Raw genomic sequence first — 17,804 nt, 5'->3', positions numbered from 1 at the left:
TCTCCTTCAGAATGGACTGGTTGGGTCTCCTTGCAGTCCAAGGGACTCTCAAGAGTCTTCTCCAACACCACAGTTCAAAAGCATCAATTCTTCAGTGCTCAGCTTTCTTCACAGTCCAACTCTCACATCCATACATAGACCTTCACAATATGAATTTTGAGAGGACACAAACATTTAATCCATAGAAGACACTTAATGATCAAACCCACAGATCAGATAACACTAGAAGTGCAATGAAGATAAAACAAGAAAAAAGAACCAAGAACGATTGGGGGAGGCGTCCTTTAGATAAAAGATCTGAGGAGCCATCCTGAGGACATGTGAACAGAGACAAGAAAGATGAGAAGGAGCCAACTCCATGAGGATCTGGGGCAGAGAGAGCGCAATGTGGTGCCTTGATTGCACACCTGAACCCCAGAAAGGGGCCAGTGGGATGGAGCTTGGGAGAACGCAGTGTGAGTTCAGGTTGGGGAGGGAGGTGGGATGCAAAAACCTGTGTTTTGCAGGCCAAGACAAGGAACTTGGGCTTTAGAATACATCTCACCCAGAACTTCAGAAAAGACCTGAAGGATTCAAACACCACTGAAAAAGGACACGTATTTGCACATTTCATTTCTTGTGGGTCAGAATCTTTACTTCGGGTCCTATTGCCTTGCATTTACTATCAGTGTAAGAAGGAAGTAGAAGTCTAAAAGCCATACACCCCTAAGAGAACGACAAATAGACTGAATGGGGCAGCTGCCTCAGCCACTAAGTGGTAAAGACACTGTCTTAACTCATACACAACAAAATCGATAATAAAACATTCAGAGGAGCCACAACAGGAAATTAAAGGCAGGAAGTGGGGAGAGACAAAACCTAACCTTCATACATACTATGAAAATTTATAAGGAAAAGCATAAACCAGATAAATGTGTAACTCTTCAGGGGGAATCTGTTCTATTTTGAAAAGATGACTCTACTGCTTTGATGCAACAAGAATGTAAATCTGGTTTCATCAGCCTCTTGTCTCTCCAGTCCCCTCATCCTATCTTTCTCTGCTTTCTCATCTTTCTCCTGTCCTAGGGCCTACTTTGTCCTTTCCCCATCTCAGACATTTAGCCTCTTCCTCAAATCCGTGCAGCAGGGACCTCCTTGGTGGGCCAGTGGTTAGGACTCTGCCTCCTAATGCAGGAGGTGCAGGTTTCGTCCCTGGTCAGGAAATGAGATCCCACACCGTGCGGCCAAAAAGAAAAAGCCATGCAGACAGTGTAGCCGGGGCTGAATTGCAGTCCTACTCACTCCCTCAGCCCTTCCTAGCTCCATCACTGAACTACTACTTTCATCTTTTCCCCCAAATCTATTACCTGAATGTCGGGGGAAGTTGAACTTCTTTTGTCTCTCCTTATTGTAAGCCTTTCCACAGTCCTACCTGAATTCCGCAGCATGGGCATAGCGGGAAAATGAGAGAGGGCTTGTTGAGGGTTAAAGGATATTCAAGAGACTTAACAATGAAATGTAATGTGTGGATCTTGTTTAGTTTCTAATTCAGACAAACCAAGGGCAAGAAGAGACTTTTGGAGACAACCACAGAACTAGATTGTGAACTTGGTATTGGATGATACCACTAAGTGATCACTGTTACTAGGTGTGTCATGGCATTTTTAAAAGAATATGTCCATATTTTCACCCAACAGTTAACGTTTGTTACTGTTATAATAAGAAGAGGTGACAGATTTTTCCCTTACTGTGGAAGTTGCAAGCTTTAGGGTAAAGCCACACCCTGGTGGCTGACGCTGCTGTGGACTCATCCTCAGTACTCTCTGCCCAAGTATCAAGTGAGTGCTTTGCCCTAAATGCTAGGCGCTGCTCAAGACAGTCAGCACTACTCCAGACAGACCCCTCCTGAGAGTAACACTTTTCAAGGACACTTTTCCACTTTCTTTAGCCCTAGATGAGCACTCAGGAACTTCCCGACATCGTGTGTCCCCATGGTCGCTGGAAATCCAGCAGATGGTTGTGGAGTATATGTCTTGCTGGTTATTATAATGTTGAAACCAGGTGCATTTACTGTAAGTTTATGTATCACTCTGGGTAACTGTGCTCTATGTTGAAGAAGTAAATAGCATTACATTATGTTCAGAATTGATCCCTGGGTCAGGAAGCTCCCCTGGAGAAGGAAATGGCAACCTACTCCAGTACTCTTTCCTGGAAAGTAACATGGACAGAGGGGCCTGGCAGACTACAGTCCATGGGGTCGCAAAAGGATCAGACATGACTTAGTGACTAAACAACAACAACATAACTTTCATGGGAGCTGGAGAGACATGTCCTTCCTAAGTTAGGCAAATTCCAATGAAAGAGAGCCCTGTGGGCATCATGACACCATGTGTGAACACCTGCATGGGAAGAAGTCTCAGCAGTGGACTCAGCTCCCAATGCCAACTGAAGTCAAATATGTGTTTCAGAAAAAGAACCACAAATGGCCAGCAAGCATACAGAAAGACACTCCAAAACATCCATAAGTCTTTAAATGCAAATTTAAAAGGCTATTATATTGGCAAAAAGTAAAGTTGGATAATATCAAGTGTTAGTGAGAATGGGGAAAAACAACTCACATAAAGATCTGGGACTATAATTGGTATAAGGCTTTTGGATGGAAATTCAACACCATAAAGTAACATTTAAAATGTGTTTACCTTTGACACAACAAGTCAATTCTAGTCTTAGGAGTTAATCCTACAGATCGACTCTACTGTGGACCTTGTGTCCCGTCAAAATCCATACGGAGAAGCCCTAGTCCCTTTGTGACCATCTTCAGAGATAGGGGCTTTAGGAGGTAACTAAGGTTCAGTGAGGTCTCAAGTAGGGCCCTAATCTTATGGGACTTCAGCCTTTTAAAAAAAGGAAGAAGGAAAAAAAGAAGAGGAAGAGAGAGAGGGGTAAGGACACAGGTAGCTGTGGACAAGACGGGGAGCGAGCCCTCACCGGAAATGGAACTGACTGGACCTTGATCCCGGGCTTCTCAGCCCTCAGGACTGTGAGAAGATAAGCTCCTACTGTTCAAGCCACCCAGTCTGTGGCATTTTGTTATGACAGCAAGAGCAGGCTGGTAGAGACTCCATAAGGTTAGCACAGATACATGCTTAAGAATGGTCACTGCAGCTCTGTTTGTAACAGCAAAAAAATGGGAAGCAACCTAAATGCCTACCAACAGGAAACTAGAATTTTATCACAACGGAAGTACTGGGTGCTGAGGTGCACTGAGTGTCGATTCTAGTCTTGCTATACAGTCAATTTCTGATTTTTTGGACCTAAAATTCCCCTTGACCTCTGGAAGACAGAATAGCCAAATGAGTACTTATCTCATTCCTGACATTCCTGATTTTGTGTGATTGTGAGATTGTGCTGTCACCACCTCAAACCTAGACAGCCTGACAATGTCAATAATACCAAAGCCTGTCGGTCAGAATTATTGGGACTGTCTATGAAGAGCATATGGGACCATGCTGGATAAAAGTCAAGCTACGAATCTCAGGTGTCTTATGTTCTAAAACACTATTAGATGGGTGAAACAGGAGTTATTTTTTCTACGTAAATATAGGCATGCCTCAGATACCACAGGTTCAGTTCCAGGCCACTGCAATAAAGTGACTGTCCAATAAAGCAAGTCACACAAACGTTTCGGTTTCCCAATATACATAAAAGTGCATTATGTTTACACTATACTGTAGGCTACTGTGCAATAGCATTATGTCTTTAAAAAAACCCATGTACCTAGGTTAATTTAAAAATACTTTGGGGACAAAAGCAGACATATGGATAAATGGAACAAAATAGCTCAGAAATAAATCCACACACCTACAGTCAATTAATCTTCAACAAAGGAGGCAAGAATATATAATGGAGAATAGACAGTCTCTTCAGCAAATGGTGCTGGGAAAGCATGTACATCAATGAAGTTAGAATACGCCTTCACATAATACACAAAAATAAACTCAAAATGGCTTAAAGACTTAAATGTAAGACCCGCTACCATAAAACTCTTACAAGAGAACAGGCAAAACACTCTCTGACATAAACTCTCTGACCAATGTTTTCTTAGGTCAGCCTCCCAAGGAAATAGACATAAAGACAAAAATAAATAAATGGGACCTAATCAAATTTACAAACTTTTGTACAGCAAAGGAAACCATAGGCAAAATGAAAAGACAGCCTACAGACTGGGAGAAAATACTTGCAAATGATGCAACCGACAAGAGCTTAATTACCAAAATATATAAACAGCTCGTACAACTCAGTAACAAAACAAATGAACAACCCAACTGAAAAGTGGGCAGAAGACCTAAATAGACACTTCTCCAAAGATGACAGACAAATGGCCAATAGGCACATGAAAAGAAATTCAACGTTGCTGATATTAGAGAAATGCAAGTCAAAATTATAATGAGGTACTCATGACAGTCAGAATGGCCATGATTTAAAAGTCAACAAATAACAAACCCTGGCGAGTGTGTGGGGAAAAGGGAACCTCCTGCACTGTTTGTGGGAATGTAAGTTGGTGCAACCACAATGGAGAACAGTATGGAGGTTCCTCAAAAACCTAATCCCACTCCTGGAGAAAACTGTAATTTGAAACGACACATGCATCCTAATGTTCTTACAGCACTATTTACAATAGCCAAGACATGGAAACGACCGAAATGTCCATCAACAGATGAATAAAGAAGACAGAGCATATAAACCCAATGGAATACTATTCAGCCACGAAAAGGAATGAAATCATGCCATTTGCAGCAACATGTATGGATCTAGAGGTTATCATAATAAGTGAAGCAAATCAAAAAGACAAACACCCATATGAGACCATGTAATATGACTTATATGTGGAATCTATAACATGACACAAATGAATACGGTGAAAGGCAAGTGTGGTGACAAAGTGGTTTCAGACAAAAAGACATTTTAGTTGGTAAGAGGCGGGTAAGGAAGGAATAAAGACATGTAAAGCTAAAGTATGGGAATTCTCCAATAAAAATAAATAACATGATACTTTCTTCTGATTATTGTTCATTGCTGAAACATCAGAAGCATCAGAAATCAGATAAAAGTATAAAGTAAACATGAAAATCACCTACAAAGCTGCTATCCATGGTGAACATTTAGAGGGGTTCCCTTCCAGGCTGTTTTCTAAAATAGAATTTTGGCTGAAGCCTCAAGATAATAGACACTATATTCTAAAGGAAAGTTGGAGAAAACAACATTAAACTTGCAAAAGGCAATGGTAGAAACCCAGAGTATACCCTTAACTGATCACCAACCTCCACGTAGCAGGTGATCTACATCAAAGAAGATGGGGAGATGGGACTCGTAGAAGAGGATTCCAGGGAGAAGTCATTCAGACACTGAGGCCTGCACTCCTCTGGGGACCAGAAACCTCTCTCCTCCAAAGCTCTGGGGAAACCCTTTCTTCAGGAATAATTCCGTTTCTCTTGACACTCCTTGGACGCTTCTCACGTAATTACCTTAGTGACTCTAGCTCTGGAGAACAAAAGCTAGGAAGACAAGTGGTTTTCAGGCAACTTGCATAGGCCTTCACTTTGTAAGGAAGCCTTACTTTTCTTGACTGGGATAAAGAAAGTGAAAACCTGCAAGTAGAAACAAGATAGTATCTTAAAAACTCATGTTATAGCACTTTTTAAAAACTAAATTGGGACCATATCAAACCTCCTTTGTTTAAGGTTAATATTATACAGTAGACACTTTTCACTGTAGTCGACAGTCTTTGAAAACACGTACATAATGACCTCATAGCATTCCCTTTCTTGATAAGAAACTGAGAAAGGTAGAGAAGTCAAGAGGAAAAATAGCCTCTCCAGGTGGCAGGCAGCTGGTGGCACCAACCTGAGAGAGTAGGTTGGATAAAACCCATGAGCTGTAGAATCCAGGCTGGATCAGAGGTGCTCAGGCTGTCACCATAACCACCATCTTCACCTGCACCCAGAACAATTGAATCAGTGGGAGGGGGCTCATATTCATCTCTATTTTTATGCAACACCTTGGGTGAAAGTAATGTGAAGTTGGAATTCAAAACCACTGCTTTAGGTGGTACAGAGGACAGGAATCTGCCTGCCAATGCAGAGGACTCGGGTTCGATCCCTGGTCCAGGAAAATTCCATGTTCTGTGGAGCAACTAAAGCTCGTGCACCACAACCACTGGGCCCTTGTGTGGAGCCACGGGAGCCCACGCACCTGGGGCCTGTGTCCACCTGAGCTGGGACCACAGGAGCCCATGCACCTGGGGCCTGCGTTCCACCTGAGCTGGGACCACGGGAGCCCACGCATCTGGGGCCTGTGTCCACCTGAGCTGGGACCACGGGAGCCCACGCACCTGGGGCCTGCGTTCCACCTGAGCTGGGACCACGGGAGCCCATGCACCTGGGGCCTGCGTTCCACCTGAGCTGGGACCATGGGAGCCCACGCACCTGGGGCCTGCGTTCCACCTGAGCTGGCACCACGGGAGCCCATGCACCTGGGGCCTGCGTTCCACCTGAGCTGGGACCACGGGAGCCCATGCACCTGGGGCCTGTGTCCACCTGAGCTGGGACCACGGGAGCCCATGCACCTGGGGCCTGTGTTCCACCTGAGCTGGGACCACGGGAGCCCATGCACCTGGGGCCTGTGTCCACCTGAGCTGGGACCACGGGAGCCCATGCACCTGGGGCCTGCGTTCCACCTGAGCTGGGACCACGGGAGCCCATGCACCTGGGGCCTGCGTTCCACCTGAGCTGGGACCATGGGAGCCCATGCACCTGGGGCCTGCATTCCACTAGAGCTGGCACCACGGGAGCTCATGCACCTGGGGCCTGCGTTCCACCTGAGCTGGGACCACGGGAGCCCACACACCTGGGGCCTGTGTTCCACCTGAGCTGGGACCACGGGAGCCCATGCACCTGGGGCCTGCGTTCCACCTGAGCTGGGACCACGGGAGCCCATGCACCTGGGGCCTGCATTCCACTAGAGCTGGCACCACGGGAGCTCATGCACCTAGGGCCTGTGTTCCACTAGAGAAGCCACTGTGAGGAGAAGCCCAAGTACCACAGGAAGAGTACCCCTGCTCACCACAACCAGAGGAGGCCTGCGCAGCGACGAAGACCCAGCACAGCCAAAAAGTAAAATTAATTTTTAAAACACACCAAACACTGCTTTAAAGATTCAAATATTTTAGGGGGACATTTAGAAACATAAAAACTGCTCTAAGTAATAAGAAAAAAATTGTTTCTCATTACATTCAGGATAAATTTCAAATTTCTCACATTAATACTCAAGGCCCTTTCTGATTCCGAGCCCTACCTCTCCAGCCCCATTCCCTGCTCTCCCACACTCCAGGAGACCCCAAATAACAGCATGTCCTGTGACTTCAGACCTGCACGATTTGGCCCATGTTCTAACATCCTTTCCCCATTTCTTTGCTTCCAGAAAGCTTTCTTTCAGCCCCTGATTCTTAAGCAAATACAAAATCTGTTTTTAAAATCAAAACTCAAGGTTTGGGGGCTTTGTTAATGCTTTCTAGCTGTCTGTATTGTCAGTCACATATCCAGGCTAGGACCCCAAGCAAACATAGGCTGTTGCCTTCCATAAGCCTTGTCTTCCAGTAACCACATTGAGAAAATGTTGAACATCAGAATGTGCTAATTTAGAGATGACCCTTGAATGTTATTTAAAGTTGATTTAAGCTCCAGAAATGCAAGGTCAGTGCCTCTGAGCAGAAGAAATAATCAATTTTGCCTCCTGCAAACTTATTGTAAATACCTAACACACATATAAAACAAAGTCTCTACTAGAAAAGAGCTTTTGGTACATCATGTAATTCTTACTCATTTGAAATCTAATTTGACACATAAATTGCTTTTCCTCACTTTTGATCGATTTTTAGAAAACACCATGAAATGAACGTTGTTTTTCCATTTATTTCTCCCTGTTGCGAATGTCCTTCCTTGAATAAAATGTGGGAAATTTTTGGATTTACTTCTCATAAATTAGTGGCCCATTTAAGAATATGTAAACCTGGGGACCAAATTAAATGAAAAGTTTAAAGACCCCTGAGAAATAGTCAGACCTTCTCTTGCATAAGCAATATACCTTCTTGTAAGAAAAAAATCCTAAATATCCCTGAAATAAGTGTTCAATTTTTTTCTTCTCACTTTTTCTTCCAACCTTTTGAGGGATAGAAGAAATAAATACTTCTTTTCTAGAATGTTCTGACCTCTAAATTCTCTCTGTCCTATCTGTTCAGAATTGGCTTAAGGGAAATAAAAAAATACTATCCTATTTAAAGAAAAAAATGACAGGCCATACTTAGCACTAGAAAATCAACAATTGGCAGATTCTTTTATTTGCTTATTAAATATTTATTAAGCACCTACTATCAGCCAGATAGGGAGATAAAAGTGTTAGTTGCTCAGTCATGTCCGACTCTTTGCATCTCCATGGACTACAGCCCACCAGGCTCTTCTGTCCATGGGATTTTCCAAGAAAGGATACTGGAGTGGGCTGCCATGCCCTCCAGGGGCTCTTTCCGACCCAGGGATTGAACCCAGGTCTCCTGCATTGCAGGCAGATCCTTTCTTGTCTGAGCCAACAGGGAAGCCTGAAATAGGGAGATAGGCGTCTCTGTAAAGAATCACTCTGGTCAGGGCCATTGTTTCACTGATGACCCCTATCTTGGCAAATGGAAAGGGCAAGTCTCTGTTCTCAACTTATTCCTCCTCTCAGTGGACTCCACCCTCTTTCCTTCTCCAGAAACTTTCTTCCCTAGGCTCCTGAAGCTCCACACTCACCTGGTTTTCCTTCTACTCCCTGACCATGACTTTGCTGTATCATTTGCTGGCTTCCCTTTTTCCTGAGAGCTAACCGTTGGACCTTTTTTCTTCTCTGTCCACATTCTCCTCCTAAATGATCTCCTCTAGTCTTGCAGCTAAACACCATCTAGATGCTACTGCTGCTGCTGCTAAGTCACTTCAGTTGTGTCTGACTGTGCGACCCCATAGATGGCAGCCCACCAGGCTCCCCTGTCCCTGGGATTCTCCAGGCAAGAACACTGGAGTGGGTTGCCATTTCCTTCTCCAATGCATGAAAGTGAAAAGTCAAAGTGAAGTCGCTCAGTCGTGCCGGACTCTTAGTGACCCCATTGACTGCAGCTTACCAGGCTTCTCTGTCCATGGGATTTTCCAGGCAAGAGTACTGGATGCTAATGACTCCCAAATCTGTATTCCCAGTCTCCTGTTTAATCTGAGATCTGGACTAGGTCCTATATCCAACCGCTCATGTGATACCTCCACTTGGATGTCCAACAGGGATTTCAAACAGAGCTATTTCCCATATGTCCCCACACAGAGCTGCTCCTACCCTAGTCTTTCCCATTCAGTAAAATGCATCATTTGCTTGAGCCAAAATCTAAATATTAGGGATCACGTTCATCTGTGTATAACGGAATCCAACTTAACCAAGGAGCAGTTTTTATTTGCTTTCACATAATGAGAGGACCAGAGGCAGACAGACTAGGGCTGTGCAGCTATTGGTTCCTCTCAGCCAACAATGTCCCGGCTCCTCCTTTTTTCTTCTCTGTCCTCATGGTCACAAAACGGCAGCCCCACCACCAGCCTCACAGCTACATGCCAATGGAAAGAAAAGGAAGGAATTAACAAGGTAAGGCACAGAGCCTATATGGAAATAGCAAAAATTCCCAGAAATTCCTAGTAGATATCGGCTTATTTCTCATTGTCCAGAACTGTGTTACAAGCTCCACTTCAGATGCAAGAGAGGCTGGGGAATAAGACTTTTTAGCTCAGCATATTGCTATCCTGCACAAACCAGGGCTCTAGTATGTGGAAGAAAGGTGGAGTGGATGTCAGAGAGGCAATGGCCGTGCCCACGCTATGGTCCTCGACTGGTCTCTTTTCTACACCTCATTACCAATCCCTCTGCAAACCCTATCACCCTTACCTCCAAAAGACAGCAAATTCAACTGCTTCTTTTCATCTTCCCTGCTCAGATTCCAGCCTGAGATGCCATTGTTTCTCCCTCAGAACACAGCCCACAGCCTCTTCCACACTTGCCCTCTCTCTAGCTCTTTCTTCACACCACAGCTGGGACAAGCACTTAAAAGTATAATCACACCATTCCCTTTCTTAAATTCTCCAAAGGAGCCATCACAGTTGGAGTCTCCTCCAAGTAGACCCTGAGTCAGTAGTTTATTTGAGAGGTGCAGGACAGATGGGAGGGGCTTTGCAGAGACCAGGAAGGGACGGGAGCCCAGAGCAGGTGCAGGAAGCCCTCCTCCCCACGGGCCATGGAAACCCAGGGAAATGACGCAAGATGCTTGCCTCAGAATTATGTGACCCCAGGGGCAAGTCAGTAATTCTCCACCAGCCCCCAAGGGTGGCTGAACACCTTGGCCCTGGACTTAGCCCTTCCCTGAGTTAACTCACTGCGAAAGCCAGCACTTCCTCCCACTTCTCAGTCTTTCTGCTTCCAGACCCACAGCTTCTTCCTCTTGAAGCAGAATCACAAGAGGATGCAAGAACCACCTTATTTCTTTAATAGGATAAATTCAAAGTACAACTGAAGGGTGATGAACATCTGTGAGAAATCTGCTAAGTTCTAGTCTCATTTGAAAGAGCTAATTTTTGTGATGCTCTCTCTTTAACAGACAAAAAAAAGCATATAACATTTTTAACTGAGATTAATAGATACATACTACTATATAAAAAATAGGTAAATAAAAAGGGCCTGCTGAATAGCACCAGGAACTATATTCAATATTTTGTAAAACCTTTATTGGAAAAAACTGAAAAAGATATATAAGTGTATATATATATATATATATATATATATCTGAATATATATATATACACACACACACACACACACATATATATATATATATATATAGCTGAGTCACTTTGATATAGACCTCAAACTAACAACATTGAAAGCCAACTAGACTTCAATAAAAATAGGAAAATTCCATACACATAGGAAAATTCCAAGTAGGGCATACAAGATTTGGAATATTTATTCAAAATCAATTTATTAACGTATACATCACCTAATAATCCTAGCAACTGATTATAATACATGTATATTATACCTATAAATGGCATTACTGTGACTACGGCTCTGGAAGGAATAGACGAACAGTAAGTAACTGTGGATATATTTCTGCCTTTATATTAGCTTACTACTTGTCTTTACTTTCCTTTCTTCTTCAGTTGTTCTACAAAGTAGTCATTACAAGCGACCGTCAGAGCTGCCACCATGACTACGAATTCATTAAAATCCACTTCATTGTCCTTGTTGGCATCCAGGTCCTGCATAATCTTATCAACCAGCTCGGGATCCTTCTGGCACTAAAAGGAAAAAGAAAACTTCTAACTCCCAGGTTTTTAGGTTCATGACAACTGAAATCACCCCTTCCCTTTATCTACGTTAAAGTCTTCATTTCCATTTTTAGCATCAAAAGCAATTTCCAAGAGTCTATTTGCAGGTGTGTTTGAACTCGGGCACATATCTAAGTGAGTCTGGGCCTCTGCCCCCAGTCCCTAGAGTCCTCAGACCTAAACACCAAGAGGAGCAAACAGCAACACGTCAAAGTGAGCTGCTGATGCTGAAAATGCATTTACCAGATAGCACAGGTGGAGGGCCAGAACCGGGGGAGGCACAGTTGTCGGGGGGTGTGGGGGGACATGAAAAGAAGGAAGCTTTGAAGCCAACCAGGGAGCGTGAGTGACTGCCATTTACCAACAATGAGACTTGGAGCAAATCACTTAACATGTTAATAGTTCCTTTTTCATCAAATGAGGAGAATAATATCTCCTACAAATTGAGGGAATATCTCAATACACTTTTATGAGCACTTAGCACCAGGTTAGATTTAGCAAATAAAAATTCAGGACACCCAATCAAATGTGGAATTCAGATGAACAATGAATACTTTTTTGGTACAAGTATTGTCCCCAATAAGTATGTCATATTATATATTATCCGACAGCCTGTTTTGTGTATCACAAAACAAAACAGCTGCTGCTGCTAAGTTGCTTCAGTCGTGTCCGACTCTGTGGGACCCCAGAGATGGCAGCCCACCAGGCTCCTCCGTCCCTGGGATTCTCCAGGCAAGAACACTGGAGTGGGTTGCCATTTCCTTCTCCAATGCATGACAGTGAAAAGGGAAAGTGAAGTCGCTCAGTCATGTCCTACTCCTAGGGACCCCATGGACTGCAGCCTACCAGGCTCCTCCGTTCATGGGATTTGCCAGGCAAGAGTACTGGAGCGGGGTGCCATTGCCTTCTCCAAAACAAAACAGAGGCACCCAATAAAGGGTAGATCTTATAAGAATGACTCCATTTTATTGGTGGAAAGGAAAGCAAGGAGCCCATTGAGGAAAGCCAGGTTCAGAAAGGATGGGGCTATGCGGCACCCACTTTTCCTATAATTAGAGGTTGATGAGAAATGTTTCCCAAAGTATAGTTCATTTCCTCCAAGAATTCCCCATTGTCCTCTTATTAGCTGCCAACCACTAAACGGCTGGACATTTAAATTGAACTGATCAATTCAATCAAAAACAATCACAAATTTCACTTGAATAAATCAATGTGCCAAGTTTCACTTACTGAGTCTTTTATTCTAAATATTACATGACAGTTGCCAAATTGAATTTGAAAAATAAAAATGTTCTTGGGGACTCCTAAAATTACTAAAAAGGTATTGTATGTTAAATTTTAAAAAATTTTTCCCATAGAGGGTGGGGATAAAAGATTGTCATAATTACTACTGTCTTAAAACAGCGTTTGGACAGAATAACATCATGCCAGGCTACAATGTAGAAGGCAATGGCACCCCGCTCCAGTACTCTTGCCTGGAAAACCCCATGGACGGAGGAGCCTGGTGGGCTGCAGTCCATGAGGTTGCTAAGAGTCAGACATGACTGAGCGACTTCACTTTCACTTTTCACTTTCATGCATTGGAGAAGGAAATGGCAACCGACTGCAGTGTTCTGGCCTGGAGAGTCCCAGGGACGGGGGAGCCTCGTGGGCTGCCATCTATGGGGTCGCACAGAGTCGGACACAACTGAATTGACTTAGCAGCAGCAGCAGCAGCAGGCTACAATGTGTACTAAAACTCCAAAGCTCCAAAAACACCAGAGTGAGCATTTTCCTCAGGGTAGGCGCCAGACACTCCATTGTAAGGTTTCACCTGTGGATTTAGTCCACTCCTGGCTGTTTTGAGATGTACATCTGTTTGCTGTTCAGCTGGTCACGGGCCAGACATCTCTTGCCTCAGTCCCAATCAACTTGCTCTTGGCTGACAAACTTGCTGGTCTTTATCACTCACTAGGAAATTCGCTACCGCAGCATGCAGTACCCCTGACTTCATTTCTGGCCCCAAACATCACATTTCCTCATTTGCAGACAGCCGGATAGAGCCCCAGGTCATGTCACTGGTGTAACTACAGCTCCAAGTGTAACTAGCTGTGCTTTTGCTGCACTAGGGCATTGAATAATTGACAAAAGCCTCAGGTATAATTTCCAACACCTGGAAACCCTACACCCCGCCCCAGACACCATGGAAAGGGGTACGTGCCCACAGACACAGCAAAGGTCCTAGTGTTTGCTCCCCAGTATTTAGAATCTTGATAGGAATTACGTGGTGTGGACCGAGCCCAGGAGACGGTATTCACAGAGGCTGTCCCTGGACGGGCACAGCTTCCACCCTCACCTGAACAGGGAGGACAGCCAGACTCACCGAGAGGAATTCTGTGAGCTCTCGCTGCAGGAGCATCTTCAGCTCCCCCTTGTTGAGCTTGAACCTGTCTCCTTCCCTGCAGGAGTAGCGGTGGAAGGTTCTAATCATGATGTTCATGGCAATCTCCAGCTGGGTGGGCATGCTGGCAGCAGAGGGGAGCACTCCAGGGCGGGCCACCAAAGCCGGGGAGAAAACACTTGTGAAGGATAAGCCGGTGGAGAAACACCAACACCTTCATTAAAACGAAATATTGCCATCCCCTGCTCAGCTCACACCCCAAGGGATGGTTGTTAAAGCAGAATAATCCTCAGTTAACCAAGTGTTCTGACTCTCTAGGGAAAGCTCCAGAGATCTCTGCGGGTGAGTTTTTTCCTCCTCCCCTAATCCCCTCTCCTCCCTGATGGAGCTGGTTCAGAGTGTTTGGAAGTTAGCAATCAGACAACAAATTCAGAGCTGTGATAAAACACAGGCTAAAAAATAAACAAAAAGGGAAAGGAAACACGTAACTTCATACCTGTTCAGCCAACACAGGGCTCCATCAACAGGTGTTTATACAATTAAACTCTAACCATTTATACTCGGGGTTGGGGGGGGCATCCGCCTCAGCACATCTGCTTCCAAGAAGATGAAAATTGCCAGTGACAAGAGATTCAAGTGGAAATAACTCTGAGCCTGTTTTTAACCAGGAAAAGGAACAGGTGTGAGCTGCTACCCCAAGGGCCATCAAGGAAAGGCTGGCCTTCACCCTGAGCCCTGGAGGAGAAGGCGAAGAGGTAAAGAGCCTCCAGTTACCCCTCATTAAGGGGAATGTGGGTACAAACGCGGTCAGTTGCTAGGAAGTCACTGATTGGAAAGAAATCTAAATATAGAGAAGCAGAGAAGAAACACTGGTTCAAACCTGGAGACTCCTCAGCAAGGCCAACAGCGAGGTCAAGGGAACACACTCAGAGAAGACCTGTTAAACTCATCCAATGGACAGGGACTTATTTAGCTTTAAAAAAAAAGGAGGGGGTGGTGGATGAGAAAGCTCTGTGCGTGCCAGTTTAGAAAGGGAAAAAACAGCGACTCTGGGTATGTAGGAAAGAAATAAAAATAAGGATATATATGTGTTCCCTGGTCAGGGAACAAAGATCTCCCACATGCGGAGAGGCACAGCCTCCCCCCAAAAAAGTGTATGTTTGTGCATATATACTTGAATATGCCTAAGCAATTACTTGAAAGTTTACAAAAGAAAGTAAACAAAAGCAGTAGCTACAAGGGTCGAGATGGAAGCAGAGAGGTTGGGAGTAGGATTTCTCATTTACCCCTTTCAAACTGATTTTAACTTTTTCAGTTACAGTACTGTATTGCCTAATTAAAAAAGGAAAGAAAGAAATCCATGGAACGAAGCCCTTGAAGCCATGTATGCAGGAATCCACGGTGGGGGATTTCCAAGTGAGAGAAACTTACCAAAGAAAAAGTCACTGGAAAAACCAAAGCCAGAGACTGGCCACTGTGCTTTCAGCGCTGCCTGTGCTCAACCTGAATTATATGGAAAGCGAACCAGTTATCCCCTTTGTATCTCCTTTCACAAGCCAGTTGGGCTGTGTCCTCAGCCGGCCCACTCCCGTCCTTCTCGTCATCAGGCAGCCCACGGGACCTCCCGAGAGGTCTCCAGAGACGCTGTCACCTTGTACCTAAAGCTCAGTTCTCAAAAAAATAATTTTAAATTAGCTTTTTTTATTATGAAAGTAATAATGCATGTGGTAAAATAGTGTTCTGAATACTCAAGAGTATGAAATAAAAGTAAACTTCTCTCCACCATGTCCCACCGGAGTTCTTCCCGGTGTACACTTACCTGCGTGAGAAGCAGGATCGCGGTGGTGGAAAGCGTGGATCGCCTGTCTCCAGCTCTCACCTCTGTCCCCGATTAGCTATGGGATCCTGGGCTAGTCATCTACACTCTGTCCCCACTTCCCAATCTGTTTAGACAGGATCACGGTAGTGCCTACCCAAAAGAAAGGATTAAACAGGTGCCTGGAACGTACTGAGTGTTTTGTTTGTATCAGCTATTATTATCCTTATAGAAAAAAAAGATACATTTATCATTTATATAATTATATGTAATATTATGGGCTTCCCAGGTGGCACTAGTAGTAAAGAACCCACCTGCCAATGCAGGAGACATAAGAGACTCAGGTTTGATTCCTGAGCGGGGAAGATCCCCTGGAGGAGGGCATGGCAACTCACTCCTGGAGAATCCCATAGACAGAGGAACTTTGTGGGCTACAATCTGAAGAGTCACAGAGAGTCAGATACCACTGAAGCAACTTAGCGTGCACACATACAATAGCATTAACACATGTGCACTTCGTTTTTTTAATTAATATAAATCTTACTATATCAACACAGAGATCTACCCCATTCTTCACTGAGATTGTGTGTTATTCCACTGGATGCATATCCCTACATATAATCATGAAATATTTGTCAGGTACTGATGTTATGCTAGGCCCTGGGTCAATACAGGAGAAGAACCTTGCCCAGAAAATCTCATTGCTTTTTGTACTGGGGCTGTGTTAAGTAGAGAGAATGCAGGAAACACTGTGCCTTTTTCATGTTGGGTCTACTAACCAAGAACTCCCCAATGGCTTTGTGACTATACTCTCCTGATCTGCTCATTTCTGAATGCAATTTCTTTGACTCCTAAACGTTGGCAATTTTAGCCACTCCTATCATTTCCCTGGTGGCTCAGATAGTAAAGAATCTGCCTGCAATGTAGGAGACCGGGGTTTGATCCCTGGGTTGGGAAGATGCCCTGGAGGAGTGAATAGTAACCCATTCCGGTATTTGTGCCTGGAGAATTCCATGGACAGCAGAGCCTGGCGGGCTGCAGTCCATGGGGTCAAAATGAGTCGGATGTGACTTAGTGACTAACACTTAAAATTTCAGTCACTCCCCAAATCATATCTTTTGACCCAGAATTCTCTACTAATCTCCAAAACCACTATCCAACCGCCTGCTGGACCCCATTCCTACGCATGTCACACAAGCTTCTCACACTCTGTGAGGACCAAAGCCGAACTCACACCCTCTCCCCACCCACCCGCTCCTCCTGCTCCTGTCACCCCACATCTGGCACTGTTTGTAAATATCAGTTGAATTCATCCATTTCTCCCCATCTTTCACCACCTCCAGGACTTGGTGATTTGGAGTCTCATTTCTGTGAGAGCTTCCTTACTGCTCTCTCTACTCACTATTCCCTTTCATCCTGCTGTCAAGAGTAGTTAATCTAAAACACAAATCAACAGCCACACTCCTGGGCATTCATCCATCTGAATGAATGCCTTCTCCGTCATCCATCTGACCTGCCTACAAACTGACCAAAATGCTGTGCTCTCTCCTTCCCTGCCTTAGCTGTTCTGGGCCAAGCACCTAGAAAGCTAATTCTGTCACTCCTCGAGGCTCCGTTCAAATATCTCCTCTTCGGAGAAGGCAATGGCACCCCACTCCAGTACTCTTGCCTGGAGAATCCCATGGATGGAGGAGCCTGGTGGGCTGCAGTCCATGGGGTCGCTAAAAGTCAGACACAACTGAGAGACTTCACTTTCACTTTTCACTGTCATGCATTGGAGAAGCAAATGGCAACCCACTCCAGTGTTCTTGCCTGGAGAATCCCAGGGACGGGGGAGCCTGGTGGGCTGCCCTCTATGGGGTCACACAGAGTCGGACATGACTGAAATGACTTAGCAGCAGCAGCAGAAGTTTTCTTGCAAGCTTCCCAGTTGCTCACCTTTTCCTCTGACAGGTGCCCACCTCTGCTCTCACTTGTCCCCTAGAGCACCTCCTTTTCTTTTTTTATCACTTTTTTTTTGGTCTGCCCACATACTGCTCACTCTCCAGCCTGAATGGGCAGAATTGGTAGTTGGTTCATCCTTGCGTTCCACAGCGTTTAGCACAGCGTCAAGCATATGAAGGAAAAGCTTTGAAATCTGGCTGTTGACCACCAGACACCTGACTGCAAATATCTTTCCTTGTATTCC

The 17,804-nt window shown here is 44.7% G+C and overlaps 1 protein-coding gene across 1 annotated transcript; it reads right to left on the bottom strand.

The window, feature by feature from the left end:
- Positions 1-10,907: 10,907 nt before the first annotated feature.
- S100Z (S100 calcium binding protein Z) lies at positions 10,908-15,463 on the bottom strand. The gene is made up of 2 exons (XM_019967979.2): positions 13,783-15,463; positions 10,908-11,390 (listed from the first exon to the last, which is right to left on the bottom strand). The coding sequence occupies exons 1-2, from the start codon at positions 13,921-13,923 to the stop codon at positions 11,232-11,234; spliced, it is 300 nt and encodes a 99-aa protein (XP_019823538.1). The 5' UTR covers positions 13,924-15,463; the 3' UTR covers positions 10,908-11,231.
- Positions 15,464-17,804: the final 2,341 nt, after the last annotated feature.

The sequence above is a fragment of the Bos indicus genome, chromosome 10, assembly GCF_029378745.1.
Source record: "Bos indicus isolate NIAB-ARS_2022 breed Sahiwal x Tharparkar chromosome 10, NIAB-ARS_B.indTharparkar_mat_pri_1.0, whole genome shotgun sequence".
NCBI lineage: Eukaryota > Metazoa > Chordata > Mammalia > Artiodactyla > Bovidae > Bos > Bos indicus.
This window is presented reverse-complemented; position numbering and strand designations above follow the sequence as displayed.